This window comes from Bemisia tabaci, chromosome 10, assembly GCF_918797505.1.
Source record: "Bemisia tabaci chromosome 10, PGI_BMITA_v3".
Classification (NCBI taxonomy): domain Eukaryota; kingdom Metazoa; phylum Arthropoda; class Insecta; order Hemiptera; family Aleyrodidae; genus Bemisia; species Bemisia tabaci.
In genome coordinates, this window is record NC_092802.1 from 37,296,667 (window position 1) to 37,317,748 (window position 21,082).

General features: G+C 41.6%; 1 protein-coding gene across 1 annotated transcript; it reads left to right on the plus strand.

Moving 5' to 3' along the window:
* Positions 1 to 793: 793 nt before the first annotated feature.
* Positions 794 to 20,620, plus strand: LOC140225567 (uncharacterized). Its single transcript, XM_072304820.1, has 6 exons — positions 794 to 914; positions 2,627 to 2,812; positions 10,697 to 10,852; positions 12,040 to 12,315; positions 15,469 to 15,858; positions 20,238 to 20,620. Exons 1-6 carry the CDS (start codon positions 854 to 856, stop codon positions 20,618 to 20,620), a joined length of 1,452 nt encoding a protein of 483 aa, XP_072160921.1. The 5' UTR covers positions 794 to 853.
* Positions 20,621 to 21,082: the final 462 nt, after the last annotated feature.

A 21,082-nucleotide genomic window follows, 5' to 3' on the forward strand; every position in this document is an offset into this window, starting at 1 on the left:
ACCCTATCTTTGCATGGAGAGTTTGTCTTGATGTAGAGGTGGACTCTCAGGATAGCGAGGGATATCCCCTCCATTTTGCCTCAACTTTGAGAGCTTTTTATTAGCTTAGGAGTTGATTTCATGGAAAACCAGTGGCACTATCGTGTTTCTCGCGAACTTTTACATGAGAATCAATAGTCAAATCGCAAATTCCTCACACATGCAACATCTCCATTGAATCTACAGAACCTGAAGATTTTATAACAATTTAACAGGAGTCCACAAAAATGAATGTTTCATGAGGAGAAATTTGGCATCATCCGGTTGCCCATACGGGTTTTTTCCTAAGCACGTCAGAAGAGGGTGTCACCGTGTATTAGTTGAAGCTGGTATGAATGAATACAGCTGCAAACGATGAATGTCAAGGTCAAACTTCACCCCCCCCCCTTTTTTTTCTTAAAATGAATGTGTGTGTGTCATAATGTGTGTGGTAGAAACATGCAATAGACTGATTTAGCGGCAAAGTCATTGGTTGTTCACACCAAATCAAAGAACATACATAACCTCATGCATGTACAAATTCTGTGGGAGTTAATTCAGTTAATTGCGTTAATTCATTAGAGTTTAATTATTGACAGGTCATAAATGAATTAAGGACTCATAAAACATTTTCGATTGCGAGGAGCACTTTAGACTCACTTCATCACCATTCATAGACAAGGCCATATTTTTGTTTACAACTGAACCATGCCGCAGCCACTCAATCAGTCTATTGAAAAGTGTAAATAGGCGAATTTGAACAAATGTTTATGACGAAAGGTCACCGAGCGAGTGTTCAAAAAGCGGGGAAAAGTACCTCCATTTCAGCTGAAAAATGTGCCGAGATTGGTGCCTCATTTTCCTACTGTCTGTCGTTTCAATTATCATCAACTCAGGTAAGATATCTCTATGAAGGGTATAGATAAATAAGATGAGGAAGATTAGACAGACATGAAATTTTTATTTCAGAAATCAATAAGCTTCGGTATATGCTTACTACCTTATTACTTGATGGTTTATTACTTAAGCACTAGCTGACTGTAGGAATGAGGATGAAAATATTTCATTTTTTTCCATAAATATCTTATTTTAGCTCATGATAATCTTTAGGTTTTATTACCGGGTGTGTCCGGTGTAGGCCACATATCTGCCGTACTGAGGAAAAACACCGTATGAATCCTTAGGCGTTGCCAAATTTCCATTCATAAAACACGAATTTCGTGGCAAACTTAAGAATATTTTTTTTCCAATTTTTGGATAATGTTGTTTGCAATTTTAAATAAAGTTCCTCAAAATTTCAAGGATAAATATTTTATAACTTTCCCAAAAAATACACATTTTATCGAAAGAAATTTGGCGACTTTCATATGTTCATACGGCGCTCTTCCTTAGCACGGTACTATGGAGCACCCTTACAAACAAGACGAAGGGAAACGAACACAATATGGAAATAATTGTAATCTTCCGTTACATTTCTAAGGCGCAATGATACAACTATTTGAACTCTCCGGAATGCGTGAGGTATCACGCCGCATTTGAAGGCGTTTTCAAATCAGCCAAGTTCCGATACCCGGATTATCGTTTTGCATAGTTCATATTCTTTTGTTTTATTCCGTACCACTTCTTTATTTTTAATCCTCGTATTAAAACCACCCATTTGCTAAATACAATTCTAGCTAAAGCGCACTTAAGCTATGCATTCATGACTGCAAAAATGTTAACGGAAATCGGAAAGGCCAGCGTGCATGAAGGCTATTTCAATTAAGCCAGGGATAGGACGCGTGTTGATGACGGCGCAGAGATACAACTATTCGTACTTGATGGATGTCCGTGTGGCATCTGCAAAATTGAAGGCGCGATGGTGTGTGACGTAGACTCGCAATGCTCCGCTCTACGCAGCCAATGAGGTGGCGCTCAAATTCGGGAGAGAAGTTAAAACAAGAGGCCCGAATGCGTCTCTAAAATCATTAGCTGTGTTGCGTACACAGCCAGGAACCTAGTTGCCTATGAAGCACCCTCACATATAATCCAAACGGGAACAAACACAATTTGGAAATAGAGCCAGGGATAAGACGCGCGTTGATGACGGCGCAGAGATACAACTATTCGTACTTGATGGATGTCTGTGTGGCATCTGCAAAATTGAAGGCGCGATGGTGTGAGACGTAAACTCGCGATGCTTCACTCTACGCTGCCAACAAGGTGTCACTCAGATTTGGGAGAAAAGTTAAAACACGAGGCCCGAATACGTCTCTCCTATCTTCCACTGTGTACTCACGAGCGTTTTTTCTTTATATCAATTTAATACCGGATTCTTTTTTAGGATATATTTATATACCTATATCTGATAAGGCTCATTGTACCGGTCCCAGAAAATCTGCGGGCTCAGCATCCTCGCGTCGATTTGACCCTTTGATTAGGCATAGGTAAGGGTTAAAAATAACTATTTTATCGCTGGAAATGTGGCAACATTCGATTGTTCTTATGGCATTCTCCCTTAGAATGGCAAAATAACACGAGCAAAAACTTACACATTTTTGCAGCAACCTATACCCTGTACGGTTGGACTTTTGAAGATTACTTTTCCCCCATTTGATCACTTTTCCAGCCAATATTCAGTCGGCGAACGCTGGTGGGCTTGGATGGAGCAGTAATAGGGATGCAGACGCCTCCTCAGAGGGCTCAACGACGCCTCTATTATCGAAACAGGCGACAGGAAGTACAGACACAGACTCGAAACCGAAAGAAACTGAAAATATTTTCTCGAAGCCCGCCAGAAGCAAAGCAGGCTACCGTAAGTAGTTATACAGAACCTACCACAAGATCTCAGACTGAACTATAAAACCTGAATATTTTATATGGTTTTAAATGGGGGAAAAGTGCTGACTTTGAGCACTATCTGGCAACAATGAAGCTACCTACCCATAGCCACCGATGTGACCCCAATGATTTTCCCGTTTACAGCTTCATTTTATTTGGACGTATTTATGCTAAAAGGAACTATGTCTCACGTAAACCTTATGCTTATAGTTCCTTTCAGCATAAATACGTCCATTTTACAACGAGAGTGACTCTAATTAGAAAGTTAATGAGGAAGTTGTAAACTTTTGCGACAGTCGTTACCCTACATCGGCGGATCCAGCAAATTGGCAACATTGTTTTCCTCCATTTGAACTCATGGAAATGTATCGATTATTGGAGTGGCCAGGTACTTCGACAGGAATCGATTATTTCAAATAGGTTTGAATGGACGGAATCCGGTGTTGCCAAATTGCTGGATCCACCTCTGGTACCCTAATCAGAGGTGCTGTCCATAAATTAAATAACGCCCTAGGGGTTGGACGGGCCCTCAAAATTTTGTGAGCGAGCGTGACTTGGGGTAAGAGCCTGGGCGGGTGTCAAGCTCATAGCTTTACGTGACGGTCCTCGCATATTTGATTTAAACTTTTCTCTTATTAAGTTTATATATATATGAGTCGCTTTTATAGCGCTCTTTGGCGCTGTGCGACGCCTAATCGCCACAAAGCTCGGTCTTCCCACAGGTCATCAGGGAGTTGACAATCTCTTATCTCATTTAACACCCCCTGTCGCCAACCTCTCACTGGGCGTCCCCTACGTCTCCTCCCAGGAGGAACCCAATCAAGCATCTTTTTTGGCAGCCTCTCTTCCGTCATCCTATTGACATGACCATACCAAACAAGTTGTTTGGTCATGACGTCGAACACGATGTCATTTTCGACTTCCATTATCTGACGCACTCTATCATTACGGACCCGATCTCTCCTAGAAATTCCTGCTGACCTTCTCCAGAAATCCATCTCCGTTGCTCTTAGCATATCCTGTAGTAGGGCGGATAAGCATAACAATCGTGCATTTCTGGAAGAAAGCATGAAACTTTCAGGATATCATCTTTACCTATAGAAGGTTCAATTTCGCAAGTGAGCCCAAAATTCTGAGGCCATGGGGGCCGGGGGGGCAGGGGGCCCTGATTTCGCTATGTTTTGCCGAATTTTCGCGTTGGATCATCGTGAGAACGCCGTTAACAATGTAAAATGTGATCAAAACCTGTGTAAACGTCATTAATAGGTTCTCTCAAACAGTATCCTAAAATGCTAGCACTGTCCGATCCCGGAGCACCCCTCAAAATGCCTAAAATTCAAAATGGCGCCCATAATAAGGCCTCTGGAATATCGGTATTTTCACTTGTGCATATCCTGTCATGAGAGGTATCGTTTTCCATGTAATTTTGGTCGTAGAGTTCATATTTGAAGTCAAAACAACCTCCCCGGTCAAAATTGGTGCCCCCAATCCAAGATGGCGTCCAGATTTGAAAGGCAGGAGGGTGCATTTTTTAAACTTTTACGCGATAAGGCAAGTGATATGTCATTTCCTATGTAATTTTGGTCGTAGATTTCATTACTGAAGTCAAAACAGTCCTCCGGTCAAAATTGGTGCCTCAAATCCAAGATGGTGGCCAAATTTTAAAGGCAGGAGGGTGCATTTTTTCAAATTTTTACGTGATAAGGCAAGTGATATGTCATTTCCTATGTAATTTTGGTCGTACATTTCATTATTGAAGTCAAAAAAGCCCCCCGGTCAAAATTGGTGCCCGAAGTCTAAGATGTCGGCCAAATTTGAAAGGCAGGAGTGTGAATTTTTATGAGAAAAATAATCACGTGAGATGACAAGAGAGGTAGGTATCAATTCATACGAATTTTTAGTCAACAAAACGAATCTAAATGAAATGTAAAAAAAATCTTTTACACAAAAATGAATCGAGATAATCAAGATGATTGCCATCATGGCTGACAAGTGAAAAATGATGAGCCTCTAATAGTGAGGTGTCTTGTTGGTTACTGCACAAAAACTCTGAACTCAATTTCAGATGCCCTAGACTCAGAGGATGAACAATTAATAAGTACCGAAAATAATTTAGAAAACTTTCAGTCGGTTTCAGTTGGTGGGTCTCTACTCCATCGAGTGCGATCGAAGCATAGGGCCTTGTCCACACGAACGCGGTTCGCGGAACTTATTCCGAGGAACTTGTTCCCGGAACAAGTTTTAGCTGAGCTAAAAACTTATTCCTCCAAATCCCGGAACTTCCCCCATACTCCGAGCTTCTATATATGTTTCTTTTGATGTGAATTTGTTTGTTTTTGTTTTTTTACGTCCGTGACATGTCTTCTTGACATTTATTTTTGTTACTTTGGCGGCCGTAATAATCTATTATTTTGCGATAATTGTATAGTTTTATTGAAGTTCCGGTTTCAGTTCGGGCGAACTCGTGTGGACAGCATCCCTCGTTTCAAGGAATAAGTTCTGGGAACTGAGCAGTTCGTCGAATAAGTTCCTCGAACCGCGCTCGTGTGGACAGAGCCTAAGCATACTTACGAATCCATTGCACAAACCTATGTTCCATCAAATTGATGAGCAGACACCAATGTTTCTTTGCGTTGTAGTGATGTTGAACGCGCAAAATCCGAGATGATAGCTGTTCTTGCATGCGTTTACTGGTTGCCATTCAACCCCTCACATCCATAAAATAGGAACAGCAACTTTATTCTGTACGCTTTTATGTGATCCTTACCTGCAAGAATCTAAAGAAAGGTTCTTGGAACCTAATCAAAACCATGAACGGATACAAAGAGCTGGAAAAGAGTAAATCGATGGTGAAACTGCTTAAATACTATTTCGGTTTGCGGTGTAGCAGACTTCTTGTCATACTTACGTTTCTTCATTAAAAAATACTGGAGTCATTTCTTGAAAACTTTGCTTGTTTTCACTCTCTATGTGAGGAATATTCTGTAAAAATGTCAAGCCATGATGTTGGTTTGGTCCCCTTTCAAAAAATAAAATAGGAGCGAATATTTTGAAATCCTGCAACCAAGATACGCACTTTTGCTGTTTCACCGTCGAAATATTACTCCTCAATGGTAGCCAAAAAAATGTGACTTCCGAAGACCTCCGTCATCATATATCGAAGGAAAAATTTCCAGCTTTCAAAGTCTTCATTCAATTAGAGAAATTACCCTCGATATCATCAGCAATGAAGTAGGTAACATTAATTTAGGAGCTACTTTTATACTCAACTGTGGATGGGATGAAGTGATCTGGATGCTTGTCTTTGGGGATGGATGAATAAAAACAAGGAGCTTCATCCTATTTTAAGTGACTTGCCTCCAGCTTCCGGAATCCCCGCTTAAAATTATCCGGTGTAATTGTAAGAAAGGGAGTGACACCATGCTGTACCACCAAGAAAATAATCTTTTCGTTCTTAGACTCATGCAGAAGTTCTGAAGACTCCAACTGTAAAAACTTACAGAACCGTAGGAGGAAGATCCTGAAGAGCCTCGCTGGGAATGTGAATCAGCATGTGTTGATTAGGATTTTCTCCTATACTGACTGGAGTGGGTACGGCAGGTGCGTCGCGTGAAATGTCCTTATCTTTATTGAGAAATTATATGGGCTTAAAAATGAATAAAATAGCTCATTATAGATGCTCCTGTTAACATCATTCCTACCGTGGACGGCCAAACTGATCACCCTCTTAATTATCTCGTATCATTTTTGTGTAAAAGATTTTTTTTTACATTTCATTTAGATTCGTTTTGTTGACTAAAAATGCGTATGAATTGATACCTACCTCTCTTGTCATCTCACGTGATTATTTTTCTCATAAAAATTCACACTCCTGCCTTTCAAATTTGGCCGACATCTTAGACTTCGGGCACCAATTTTGACCGGGGGGCTTTTTTGACTTCAATAATGAAATGTACGACCAAAATTACATAGGAAATGACATATCACTTGCCTTATCACGTAAAAATTTGAAAAAATGCACCCTCCTGCCTTTAAAATTTGGCCACCATCTTGGATTTGAGGCACCAATTTTGACCGGAGGACTGTTTTGACTTCAGTAATGAAATCTACGACCAAAATTACATAGGAAATGACATATCACTTGCCTTATCGCGTAAAAGTTTAAAAAATGCACCCTCCTGCCTTTCAAATCTGGACGCCATCTTGGATTGGGGGCACCAATTTTGACCGGGGAGGTTGTTTTGACTTCAAATATGAACTCTACGACCAAAATTACATGGAAAACGATACCTCTCATGACAGGATATGCACAAGTGAAAATACCGATATTCCAGAGGCCTTATTATGGGCGCCATTTTGAATTTTAGGCATTTTGAGGGGTGCTCCGGGATCGGACAGTGCTAGCATTTTAGGATACTGTTTGAGAGAACCTATTAATGACGTTTACACAGGTTTTGATCACATTTTACATTGTTAACGGCGTTCTCACGATGATCCAACGCGAAAATTCGGCAAAACATAGCGAAATCAGGGCCCCCTGCCCCCCCGGCCCCCATGGCCTCAGAATTTTGGGCTCACTTGCGAAATTGAACCTTCTATAGGTAAAGATGATATCCTGAAAGTTTCATGCTTTCTTCCAGAAATGCACGATTCTGGGAACTTTTTCCCCTTATCCGCCCTACTACTGTGTCCGTTTCTTCAGCTGCCAAACTTCACATCCGTATGTTAATATACTTTTGACTACAGCGTTGTATATCCTCCTCTTGTTATCTTTGGAAATCCGCTGATCCCAGAGGATTCCATTTAAAATCGCTATAGCCTTCCTTGCTAAGGTGTTCCTTTCCCTGATAGCTTGATCCGTCCTTCCATCCTGGGTCAACCGCACTCCCAAGTACTTAAAGTGCTCGCAGCCTTTGATCTGCTGCCCATCCTCCAACTCAATGCTTTGCTGATCACCGCCAAAAGTCATCTTCTCAGATTTGGATATGCTGACTTCCAGACCCCACTTCCGATACTCTTCTACTAGCTTGCGCATCATGTATTCCGCGTCATCTTGATCTTGAGCAACCACCACCTGGTCATCAGCAAAGCACAGAGTAAACAGAGTTTCGAGATCACCCAAGGGGACACCCATACCAGAGCATTTCTTTTTCCATTCTTTTAGCACGCACTCGAGATAAATTTTAAATAATGTTGGCGACAAACAACATCCCTGTTTTAAACCCTTAGTCACATAAAATCCCGCTGACAACCCCCCATGGCACTTAACTTTGGTAAAACTCCCTTTATAAAATCGCTTAACAGCGTCAATCAACCCCCCGTTAAAATTCGATTTTTCCAAGGCCTCCCAAAGTTTCACCAACGGCACGCTGTCATACGCCTTCTGGAGATCCACAAAAATTAAATGCAGTTCCTGAGCTACGGCCATTTTCTTCTCAATGACCTGGACAATAACAAAGAGGTGATCTATCGTAGACCTGCCAGCTCTAAAACCAGCCTGCTCCTCTGCTTCGTGATCCTGCCATTCGTCCTCGATCTTCGCTTTCAGTATCTTCCCGTACACTTTGCTTATTGTCCCGGTCACTGAGAGCCCCCGGTAGTTGTTACAGTCGTCCTTCCTTCCCTTCTTTTTGTAGATGGCCTTGATCCAAGACTCCTTCCACTCCCTTGGTACCTCGTCACCCCTGATGCATTGTTGCATCAGTTTTCTGAGGCACTCAAAGAGCTTGGCAGTCCCGTACTTGACCAACTCGACAGGAATCCCACCAGGACCCGGTGCTTTGTCATTAATTAGCTCTTTAACCGCTTTAATTATGTCACAAGTGTGGATCTCCAAGTTGTTCATTCTTCCGTTGTCCGTGCTGTTGTCTCGAAACTCTGGGCATTAAGTTTTACATGCCAATTTTTTAAGCGCTCAAGAAACAGGAAACGCTTTTTGATTGCCACCTGCTTCCAGAATTCTTGTATAATGGTGGCATTGCGTTCGAATGGCGCACCAGCTCAACAATAAGATGGCTGAGGGGCCTAATATTAGGAATAGATTAATCTGTGATATCTTTATTTAATGCTTCTGACGTCAAAGCATGGAGGACGACAAACGTTTTTCTATAATTAATTATTTTAGCGGTAGTGTAGTTGTCTCACAGTTGATAGTTGAAATGGTGAGCGAGTTCTGTCGTCTCAACAGTGCTCATCTTTTTCGGAAACTTAAAAACGCACCCATATAGAAAAAAGTTGAGCGCTTCTCTGATACGGACGTATTTGGGCTTTCCCGTTTGTTTTTGTTGTATTTTTTCTTGTTTCTTAAAATGCAAAGCTTTTCAACGAACGGAAGCTATGCCCTCCCCCAGATTTCACCGAGAAAATTTTTTTTCGACCTCCCCCTCCCCGAGGGAAATGGGACGTAACTATTTTCGGTGCGTCTGGTCCAGCGTTACGATGGCGTTACATGTGTCGCAGGCAGTCGGCAATCGCCGGCAATTTGCAAGCTCCGTACTCGTCAATTCGTCAAACTGTAATCACAATAACATCAATTTAGTAAAGGTTTCTTTAGCGAAGAAATTCAAGGCACAACCTCAGCTTGGAACGCCTTCAAATCCAGCGATACTCTACGCCTTTGCCGCGGAGTTAATTTAGTTGCTTAACCAAACCAAACCCGACGCAGATTATTGATTACATTTCACAAACTCGTGAGTGTGCTAGCTGGTACCATGCATGCAAGAAGAAGGGGATAACCTATGTTTGAATTCAAAGCATAATAATCACTATTTCCGATCTACTTTTTAAACTTTAAAACTTTTTAATTTGCTGATTCAACACGAATAGATTGCAATTTGCCGGCGATTGCTAATTGCTTGCGACAATGGAGTAGAGTACCTGTATAGGGAGAGTAGCGACAGATCTGAAACTCCGAAAGTCCATCAGGCCTTCACCGATGCCTCCGCGAATAAAGTTAGGGCCCAAAAGGGCAGCCAACCTATGAATTTCGAATGTCCAGAGCGATTTACAAATACAATTGTTACGAACCGTCGTTTAGAAAGCATGTATTTGGTTTACTTTTTGCATAAATTTACTTATTTTTGCGAAAGAACGCTCATTTATGTACATTCTTAGCCATCTTGGTTAGAATTGAAATCTGTAGGCTGGCAGTGAAATTTTGTGTGTTAGAAGTTGCTCAGAAGGGTGGCTGCACTTTTGGGCCCTAAGCCCTCCATGAACCGATCTGTCGCTACTCTCCCTATACAGGTACTCTACAATGGAGATGTTGCATGTGTGAGGAATTTGCGATTTGACTTTTGATTCTCATGTAAAAGTTCGCTAGAAACACGATAGTGCCACTGGTTTTCCATGAAATCAACTTCTAAGCTCATAAAAAGCTCTCAAAGTTGAGGCAAAATGGAGGGGATATCCCTCGCTATCCTGAGAGTCCACCTCTACATCAAGATAAACTCTCCATGCAAAGATAGGGAGCAAATAAATTGACAGGGCTGCCACTTTATTTGGGGACTCCAAAACTGAAAACACGGCATCACCGCTAATGTATTTGCTCCCTATCTTTGCATGGAGAGTATGTTTTGATGTAGAAGTGGACTTTCAGGATAGCGTGGGATATCCCCTCTATTTTGGCCTCAACTTGAGAGCTGTTTTTGAGCTTAGGAGTTGATTTCAGAGAAAACCAGTAGCACCATCGTGTTTCTCGCGAACTTTTACATAAGAATCAACAATCAAATCGCAAATCCCTCACACATGCAACATCTCCATTGCGGGTGGGCATAAAAAAATCGCATCAGATAATTTATGGACAGCCCCAAATAGACTTTAGAAAGATTCAGTTCTCTACGTTTGATCTCTTTTCCAGCCCGTGCCCCGGCGAATGCTGATGGGAATGGAGAACGGAAGGAGGGAAATAAAGAGGAGCCCTCAGAAAAAACGCCTTTATTATCTAAGGAATCGTTGGACTCAACAGGAAGTACAGACACGTTCTCGAGGGCGAAACTCGCCAGGTTGAAAGGGTGTAAGTAACCAGACAACCTTAAGCCGTGATAGCGATGAGAGCAGTAAGTGCGAAAATGAAGTTTTGAGAACACGGGCTCAGAAGCATCTAAGCGGATAATTTTATTGGAAGAAGCCTCCGTTCTTTGTAAAATTGCCACTAATCGTCCGAAAGCCTCCTAGAAATCGTTAAAAATGATCAAATCGAAATGATCAAAAATCCACCGATTTAATTTCAATTACATGAAAAGGGTATATTTCATTTTCATGTTAGGCTTGTGTTGGGCAAGACAGCCGTAAGTGCTGTAGTCTGCATACTTTGATGGTTGCGTTTTGGAGGCACAACAAACACATTTTCAGGTTAGAAATTGGCAGAAGAGGGAAGCTTTTTACTTGAGAGCTCTGTATTCATTGGCTCTCTGGAGGAATAATGTCACTTACTGCTGTCTTGCCTGAAACTACGTCATTTTTTTTGCACTCGCGGCTTCCTTATGTGTCTCGTTTTGACACAATTCAGATAAATTTCGCTGTCTTAGCTATTTTGGTGATTTCATCTAAAAAGATTAGACGAATTTTGAGGTAAACTCGATTTCGAAAAATTGACACTTACTGCTCTTTTGCTATCACGACAGTATCTACAGCCTTCGATGTAACCTCATGCCCATGCAATGCAGATCGACGGCAGTGCTGCAGTGCGAGGGAAAAACGCCGCACGAGCCTTTAGACGTTGCCAAGTTGCCTCCGATGAAAACCGAATTTACTGGAAAAATTCTGAAAATTATTTTTCAACATTTTCAAAAAATTTTATACGCAATTGAATCGATTATATCTGAAAATTTCAAGGAAAAATATGCATGAATATTGTAAAAAACACACTGAAAATTCACTGAAATTTTCACAAAAATCTGCGCGATCGTTTTCATGTAAAACATTAAATTGCTCAATTAAATTTGGCAATGGCTGATGTGGCAATGTGCCATGGTTCGTTTCTGCTGAATGCGGTCCGGTTAAGCGCGCTCTTCATGCAAAGGAAATCGTAAAGCGCCCATAAATCTTATGCAGACAGCAATGTGAAGGCAACCTCGAAAAATACGAGGGCTGCCTCCAATAATTCGAAGGATGCCTCCAATAATGTGAAAGCGAATAACTTCCTACACCCCTGAATTGAATAATTGTTTTATTTGTTCTTCAATTTTCCCTAATTTTCAGCTTCAAAGAGAACATTCAGGCCACCACCAGAGTTTCAACAGGACTCTACTGCCTCCAAACCTGAATTGCCCAAACCTGAATTGCCCAAACCTGAACTGCCTAAGCCTGAGTTGCCCGAGCCAGAGTTGTCCAAGTCTAAAGCGCCCAAGCCTAAACTTCCCATGTCAAAATTGCCGAACAAAGAAATCGCGGCAACCTCCATGGTAGATCGCGGCCCAGATGTGTCATCGGAGGGATCAGAAACAGGCGAAAAAACACCTGAGGAAATCGAGAAAGGTAAAGGGGGTCAGCGACCCGCGACCCTTCTCAGGGATCGTTTAGTCTTAAGGGTCGCAAAGTCACTAAAAAGTTCTCATATTAGTTGCTTCGCCACAAAAGTTAAAGTGCCCTTAGGGGGTTATGGGGCTACCCCCAAACTCCCACACTATAACAGAGCACCTTGCTTTTTTGAAGTGGTTTCGGTAAACAAAGGTCAAAAAAAGAGAGAAAAAAAGGGGTCGTTTTAATGGTCGTATACCTTGTACCAGCGACATGGCGTGCTTTGCGATATATCGATTGATCAGTCATTTAAACCTATGGAAAAGGATCGATTAACAGGGTGTTCGCAGCGAACACCTAGATAATCGATTCTTTACCATATCTTCAAATGGGGAAATATCGACAATCGATCATTCACGCCACGCCACTGCCTTGTACAGCCTCTTCCCTCGAGAGGATTCTTAACCCAGCATCATAAACAGGACAATTTTAGCGAATTTCCGCTAGAATTCAACAGTATAATCTCGGTAAAAATTCAAGGTGACTGCGTGGGCGTACGAAATAGGGGGAGAGGGGTCCAAGGGGGTCTGCCCCCCCCCCTATAAGAAATGAAAATGGTACCATCTAGCTTTCCGTAGAAATTCTTGATTGTGGGAAAAGACCTTCGTTGAGAATGATGATCTCTCTTAATGTAGAGTCTTAAATGAAAACACCGTGTTCATATACTTAGTAGTTTCTAAAATTTTCAAAATGGATGCCTCAAAATGCGTGCAAACAGAGTTAAAATTTCCGAATCTACTATTTCAACAATATGAAAGTTTTCTCTACCGAGAGTAAAAAAATTGACGCAATTGTTCCACAGAAAGGGATGGAAAGTATGCGTCACGGAAGCCTCAAAAAGCGTCCAAATTGAGTTAAAATTTCAAAAAATTTCGGAAATCTGATAAAGTCTGACCAGCCTCCTCGGCTTGTGCCAAGTGTTGCCTTGTTGGCTTAGGAAATTGAAAACGCCTTCATTTCCAGCACATGCAACACAAACAACTGTCAGACACTAATAGTTGTATGCGGGCCGTAAGGCGCTATACTCCAAAGGAGTCACGGTGACTAAATCGTTCCTGCCATTAAAAGGATCTACGAGGGGAATGTGTGTGTGAGTTGCTTTGGTCGCATAAGCCTCGCTGTGAGAGGGTAATTAGTTATTACGGGGGATGCCAACTCATACTTAAAAATCAGAACTAAACCAGATTTTGTGCCTCATATAGCGTTGGAGCTATTCTGATTCAAAAAATGTTCTGTAGGAGTAAAGACTATTCCAAAACTGTTAAATTTTAAATGAAAAACTCTTCATACAAAAAATGCTATTCTTAGAAAACCATTTTCGGGTATTTCTTAAAGTATAATTAAGAGGTGGTAAACTTTAATGCTGAAAAGTCTTAAGAAACTCTTCAAGGATCCCCTGAAGCTTTTCAAAGCTTGAAATATTTGAAAAGAAAATCTTTAGAAAATCGCATTGTTTTAATTTTATTGTAAGGTTTTCAGAGAATCTGTTCGTATCTCTTGAAAAATATTTATTGAAATTGGAGCATTAACTGTGGTTTGCAACGTTGCAATCGAGGCAAATACGCTCCTATTCGCGTGGAATGAACCGATTGAACCATCGATATTTGAGTTCGTATACGGTAGGCGTAACATACAACTATTTGACCACGGGTGTACGCATGTTGCAGCTCCGCCGGATTGAAGGCGCGTCAAACTGCGGAGATGTCTTGACCGCCCTGCCGAGTGCCGACCCTCGCGGGCGGGACGAACGCTAATATCGCTGCGCCACTTAGACGACGCGTCATTATTCATGACTCCCTTCTAATTTTCATCATAAAATACAAAAATAACTATCCTTATAGCTACGATACAGAATCAGGGACCGTGGTTTTTTTCCGTAAAAAGAAACAAAGGAAAATAGGACTAAATATAAGATCGCGACGAAATTTCCTGTGATTTCAATTAAGATCTTTCGTAAAATTATTAAAGTTTTTTTACGTTTTCAGCAGACGTTAATTTTTCCTTAAAAATATCCAAAGAGGGTTTGCTGGAACAAACGCTTCAACTGTTTATTAAGGGCCTTAGAATAATGTTGTTTAACGTTGGTTGTTCCGTAAGAATGTTTGAACATTTTTGGATAAGTGTGTCGAGAACCTCATCGGCGACGAACCTAGGCTTCAAAAATTTAACCGCATTTATGTTTACTACTGTCAATACTCTTTTAGAGAACAAAGTACTGAAAATATGAGCTTTATAGGAAGTTTTGAGCATATCTCCGATCCACTTACGTAAGCGATGTATCTCAATTCCCACGTGAGCCCTGTTTTACATGTAATTCATGCGTTCTGAGGCTCATTCAAAAGTCGAGCTAGGTCCTTAAGTCAAAGGAGCAACAATGTGTGAGTGTTCTTGACTATGTGGATGATGTAAATTACGTCGGAAAATTTTTGATGAGTCTGATCGGCAATGTTTATTCAGTTGCCAGAATGTGTAACGCATCAATCGTTGCCATTGTTGCCAACTCACGAACAAAAATCCGTTAATTTCATCTCTCAGATTATCCCCCCCTCTCTCTAGTGTAACTAAGAGGGTATCTTAATTTCCATGCTGAAAATGAACATGTTGATGCCATGTTGAGATCATGTCGTTATCAATATGGTAAACATGGCGCCCACATGATAGCAACTTGGTCTCAACATTGTTCCGTGTTAGTACCATGCTGGTCACTGATGGACAATTGAAACATGAGAAGGGACCGGTGTTTTTCAATATCTCTCATAGTTTCTAAAATTTTATGCAATATTTCGTCACCTTCCAGGCAAAGTATCACAAGCGCCATGCGACGTTTAAAAATTTCCGCCGCCATTTTATTTTTTTACAGAGAAATTGTTGAACGCAGCTGTCCGAAAATTTCACTGAATTTTCTTTGTGCTGCCGATAAAATTTAGTGAAATTTAGAAAAATAAAATGGAATTTTTAAACGTCGCATGGCGCTTGTGATATTTTGCCTGGAAGGTGACGATTTCTAGAAATTTCAAGATTTTATTTTCCATGAAATGCTGTCACTCTACCCTCAATTCCTTAAACCCGAGATCGGTCACGAAAATATTTTATCTTACTGATCAATTCCAGAGCTACAGAAGCAGTATCAACTCGAATGCCGCGAGGAATGCTGGAAAAGTGATGGATACATCGAAGTACCTGAATCGGTCGTCGGAGAAGGCGACAGAAAGACACATTTCCGGACGGGGAGAACAACATACCGAGGCAAAGGCATGAGGCCGTACTGTGATTGCGTTATCAACAGCGCGCTGATTTGGTTCTTGAACGAGAGGGAAAAAGGAAAGGAGAAGGGGAATGCATTCGAACAAATGTACATAAGAGACCCAAAGTGGGCCGCGGAATTTTTGAAGAAGGAGGGTTTCGAAGTCCATTACTATCCTGCCAAACCGACCAAATTGCAGCGATCCCCCATAGTAAAGGGGATCCGGGATGAAGAGGAGAAGCCACCGACAGCTCCAGGTATGGCTTAGAGTACTTTTACAGGAACCGTATGCTGCCGTGCTAAGGAAGAACGCCGTATGAGCCATTAGACGTTGCCAAATTTCCTTGGTCAAATCACCAATGGAGCACTAGACAAGGTACGAATTTCAGCATTCTGATTCATGTTTCTTAACCAAAATTTCACGTAAAACACGATGCGCACAGCGAAAAATACAGAAATCAACTCCTTACGAAGATATTTAATGATTCCTGATGCGTAAATTCAAACCATCCGCTCATGAAAACTCAATACTCTACGTGATTCACATCGTGCGCTAAACGTTATCATGACAGTATCTGCGATTTAAAAATGTGGCAACCTCAATTTTGACGCTTTGGCTCAGCTATAGCAAATTGCTCATAATTTGAACAACACATGGTGGGAAATGAACATTGCTCAATTGAGAAGCTCGCTGAAACCGTTGTAGTGCGCGATTTGACTCACGTAGAGCTTTGAGTTTCTTGTGAGCGGGCAGTTCAAATTCCTCGTACCCAATGTGAAATAAAAAGTTGATATCTTCGTTAGGAGTTAGTTTTAGTAATATCCATTGCGCTAATCGTGTTCTACGTGAAATTCTGGTTAAGAAACATGTATCAGATTGCTTAAATTCGTACCTTGTCTAGTGGTCCATTTTCAGGAAAATCTTAGAGTACCTGTTTAGCGAGAGTATGGACAGATGTGAGACTCCGAAAATCCATCAGGCCTTCGCCGATGCTTCTGCGAATAAAGTTAGGGCCCAGAAATGCAGCCAACCTATGAATTTCAATTATCCAGAACGATTTACTAATACTGCCGTGCTAGGGAAAAACGCCGTATGAGCCTTCAGGCGTTGCCAAATTTCCTTTGATAAAGCACGAATTTCCTGGTAAATTTATGAATATTATCCTCCCAATTTCTGAGATAATTTTGTTTGCAATTTCACCTAAAGATTCTCAAAATTTAAAGGAAGAATATTCACAACTTTGTTCAAAAATAAGCATTTTATCGAAGTTAATTTGGCAACTCTTGAATGTTCATACGGCGTTCTTCCTTAGCACGGCAGAATACTATTGTTCCGAACCGTCGTCTATTAAGCACGTGTTTGACTCAGTTTTTGTATAAATTTACTCAATTTTGCGGAAGAACGCTCATTTCTGTACATTCTTGGCCATCTTGGTTAGAATTGGAATCTGCAGACTGGCAGTGAAATTTTGTGTGCTGGAAGTTGGTTAGAAGGGTGGCTGCACTTTTGGGCCCTAAGCTCTCCATGAAGCGATCTGTCCGTGCTCTCACTGTATGGGTACTCTAGAAAATCTGTGGTTATATCTCCTCCAATTTTTCACAGGATTTCGTTCGCAGTTTGATGTGAAAAGGCTGAAAATTTCAAGGAATAATATTCACAACTTTCCACAAAAATAGATATTTTATCGGAGGAAATTTGGCAACTCTCGAATTTTCTTAAGGCGTTCTTCCGTAGCACGGCAGTATGGCAAAGCTCCCATTCCATGTCCGTCAAAAATTCCGGGATTCGGAACTTTTTTGTTGCAATTTCTCCCACTCCATGACCGTCAAAAGTTCCGGAATTATTTTTAGATTTTTCCACAAGTTTCGAGAAAGCTTAGGAAAATGCGAAAGATCCGGAACATTTCAAGAATTTCAAAAGTTCCGGGAAAAATTCAAGAAAACCTCTAAAATTCCGATATTCGGTACCAATTCCGGGAGATAGGAGCACTGGAGTATGGCCACTGGGCCCCATGGAGGGACTTAGGGCCCAAAAATGCCGGCGCTTTGTTTTAGTTTTTGAGGACGAGAGGGGTGGTCATTCGTAGAGAAAAAAAGGAGGTGTTCGCGTCTTGAGGATTGTTCACTCCGTGACGTAGGTCGGTACAACATGACCAGCAAAATCCGGAATCCCAAGTAAGGAAAACGGACCACAACGTCCGATTTTTTTGCTTAAATCGACTCATGATATAATTTCAAACACTTCGATAAAAATGACCTTTTTTCATAAACTACACAAATTCCAAGCAAATCGATGATGAAAGTCGTCCGTACCGACCTACGTCATCAAAAAAATCCAAGATGCCCGAAATGCAAACACCTCCTTTTTTTTCTCTATATAGTGGTCATTGGCAACTTTTGACGGTTATCACCAACCGCACTTGCTGCCGACATTACTATATCTAAGATGCCTTTTCTCGCAAAGAGCACACAATCAGCCGTAAAACTATGTAAATATGTCGTAATAACGTAGCCATAATTAAGAATTTTGAAATTACCTTTATCAATATGATAACTTAAAACGTGAATATCCTAGATATAAGTTGATTTCACCAAGTTTCATTGCGCGAATTGTAGCGTATATGAAATTCTGGTTGAGAAACATATCATCTAATATCATCGATCCTCTCGCGAAAGATCGTAACCATATTTCAATGTTTCAATGTTTCCCCTTCAATATTGTATTTTTAAGAGGAAAATCTTGGGCATTTCACACTGCAAAGTTCACTGATTTTACCTCTAATCTCATGCAAAAATTAAAAAAAAAACAATTTGGACAAAAATTGCCGAGGTACAGTCTAGTAAAAAATCGAATTGTTCGAGTCAATGTTGCAACCTTGGATTGGAGTTACGTTCTTTCGTGCGGGAAAAAACGATGTATCAAAATGCTTAAATTCGTACAGTTACTGCCGTGCCCAAGAAAAACGCCGTATGAATATTCGAAGGTTGCCAAATTTCCCCCGATAACACGTATGTCTTTTTAAGAAAACTTAGCGGTTTTTTTTGCTTGACATTTTCAGATATTTTAAATTGAATTGCAAACAAAATAGTTTGAAAATTTTGAAAAAAAATACGCAACGTTTTTCGAGAAAAATAAGGTTTCATTGAGGGAAATATGGCGACGTCTGAAGGCTCATACGGCGTTCTTCCTCAGCACGGCAGAGTAGTGCTGGTCAGTGGCGTGGTGTCCTTTGCGATGTATCGATTGTTCTGCCATTTAAACCTAGGGTAAAGAATCGATTACTAAGGTGTTCGCTTCGAACACCCTGATTATCGATCCTTTTCTATAGGTTTATATGGCAGAAAAATCGATATATCGCAAAGCACGCTACGCCACTGGTGCTGGTCTAAGATCCATTGAACGATTGATGCGAGGAGGGGGCTTGACAGCCCGAAGTCAAGTTTCGTGCAAACATGAAAAAAATGTATTTTCTTCGACAGTTTTTCATATTTCTGATACACACAATGGGCCTATTGCAAACTTTTGCTAGTGCAAAAATAAGATTTGTTCGTCACAGATAATGTCTCAAAAATCACGATGAGCGCATTGGCAAACTCTGAAATGTACTCCTAACTTCACAATCTGCGTAAGAAATTTGCGTTATTTTAAGCTTCCCGTTTCAAAAAAGATACTACGGCACAGGTGAACATTTCGTTAGAGGAGTCATTCCACTCAATCCCTGCTCAACATGGCCGACGCTTCCCCGCGCAAGTTGAAGAGAGCACGAGGTCAATCAAGACGGATATCTAACAAAGCAAGTAAAATGTGAATGTAAACACGCCGATTGTTATAGGTGGTTGGAATTATAATTATCGTCCCGTCACATGTGTTTTGGCGGATTGGCGTCGGCTATGTTGAATATTGTGTGGTATCCTCTTAAGCAGGGGTTGGATGGAATGACTCCTCTAACGAAATGTTCACCTGTGTCGTGGTACCGTTTTTGAAGCGGGAAGCTCGAAGAAACGCAAATTTCTCATGCAAATAGTCAGAGACAAGAGACTCTCTACTGGCCTCTTGGCGACAGGTGGTAGCTTTTACTTTCGAGGATTCAACAATCCTTATGGACAATTATAAGAGAGCAACAGTCATCACACTAATTTCGGCTGTTGACCTACCTACATGGTAGATGATGAGCTTCGGGTGACGTCATGAGCCAAAGAAGTTTCCCAAACTTTGGCCATTTTCGGCTTGTTTGCAAAACGAAACTGCCAACACGTTGTTGAACATCAACCATGTGGGTAAGCCATCAGTAGAATGCTGAAGTCCCGAAAGCAAAAGCTTCCACCATGGCCAAGATACTATTGGAGGGTCTCTTGTCTCTGCAAATAGTGGAGTAAGGAGTGCATTCCAGACTTTGCCGATGCTCTCATTGTGATTTTTGAGACACTTTCTACGATTTACAACTCTTATTTGGACGTATTTCTATCAAACGGAACTATGTGCATTAAGACATGAGCCTTAAGACTCATAAGAATACCTGCATAACAGGGCTCACGTCATAATGCACATAGTTCCGTTTGATAGAAATGCGTCCATTTTTGCTCCAGCAAAAGTTTGCAACAGGCCCATTAGCTAATGTTCAACCATTGTTATCAGGGAACGAGGGCTGTCAAGAGAAGTGCCAAAGAGAAAATGGGTACATCAACAACGGAACCGGCACTGTGTACATCGCGATCGGGGCCATCGATGATCGCGGATTTAGGGAGATATGTAGGTGCAGAGCCAACAGCGGCCTCAGCCCGATTTATTTGGATAAGGACGAATTCTCCAAATTTCAGTCGGTATTTGAGACGAACCCGCAGGACATTCACACTTGGTCGAATTGGTTGCTCAAAAAGCGGCTTACTGTCCATTGGGATTCACAAAAGAGCCAGGAGGCTCCACAGGGGGGTCAGAAGGGTCCACAGGGGGGTCAGAAGGGTCCACAGGGGGGTCTGAAGGGTCCACAGGGGGGTCTGAAGGGCTACACGGGGGTCTGAAGGGCTCACACGTGGGTCTGAAGGGCCACACGTGGGGTCTGAAGGGCCACAGGGGGGTCTGAGGGCCCAGGGGGTCTGAAGGGCCCAGGGGGGTCTGAAGGGCCGCAGGGGGAGGGGGTCAGAAGGGCCATAGGGAGGTTTGAAGGGTCCACAGGGATGGCCTTAGAGGCCATAGGGAGGAATCGAGAGGTCTAAGGGGAAGGGGCTTTCGACGGTGTAAGTCGGCAATCACATAACTCGGTTTGCGACGTCGCAGACTTCCAGTCATACCTACTTCATTTTTAGCGTAAAACTACTGAACGGCAATTCTTTGAAACTGCCGTGATTTTTCATCTCTGCGCGAAGAAAATTCTGCATAAACTTTAAGGAATGATGTCACTTTTTTCTCCTTTAAAGAAATAACCAAGTGGCGGAGATTTTCCGACACCGCAAACGAGATATGTGATTGCGGACTTACGCCGT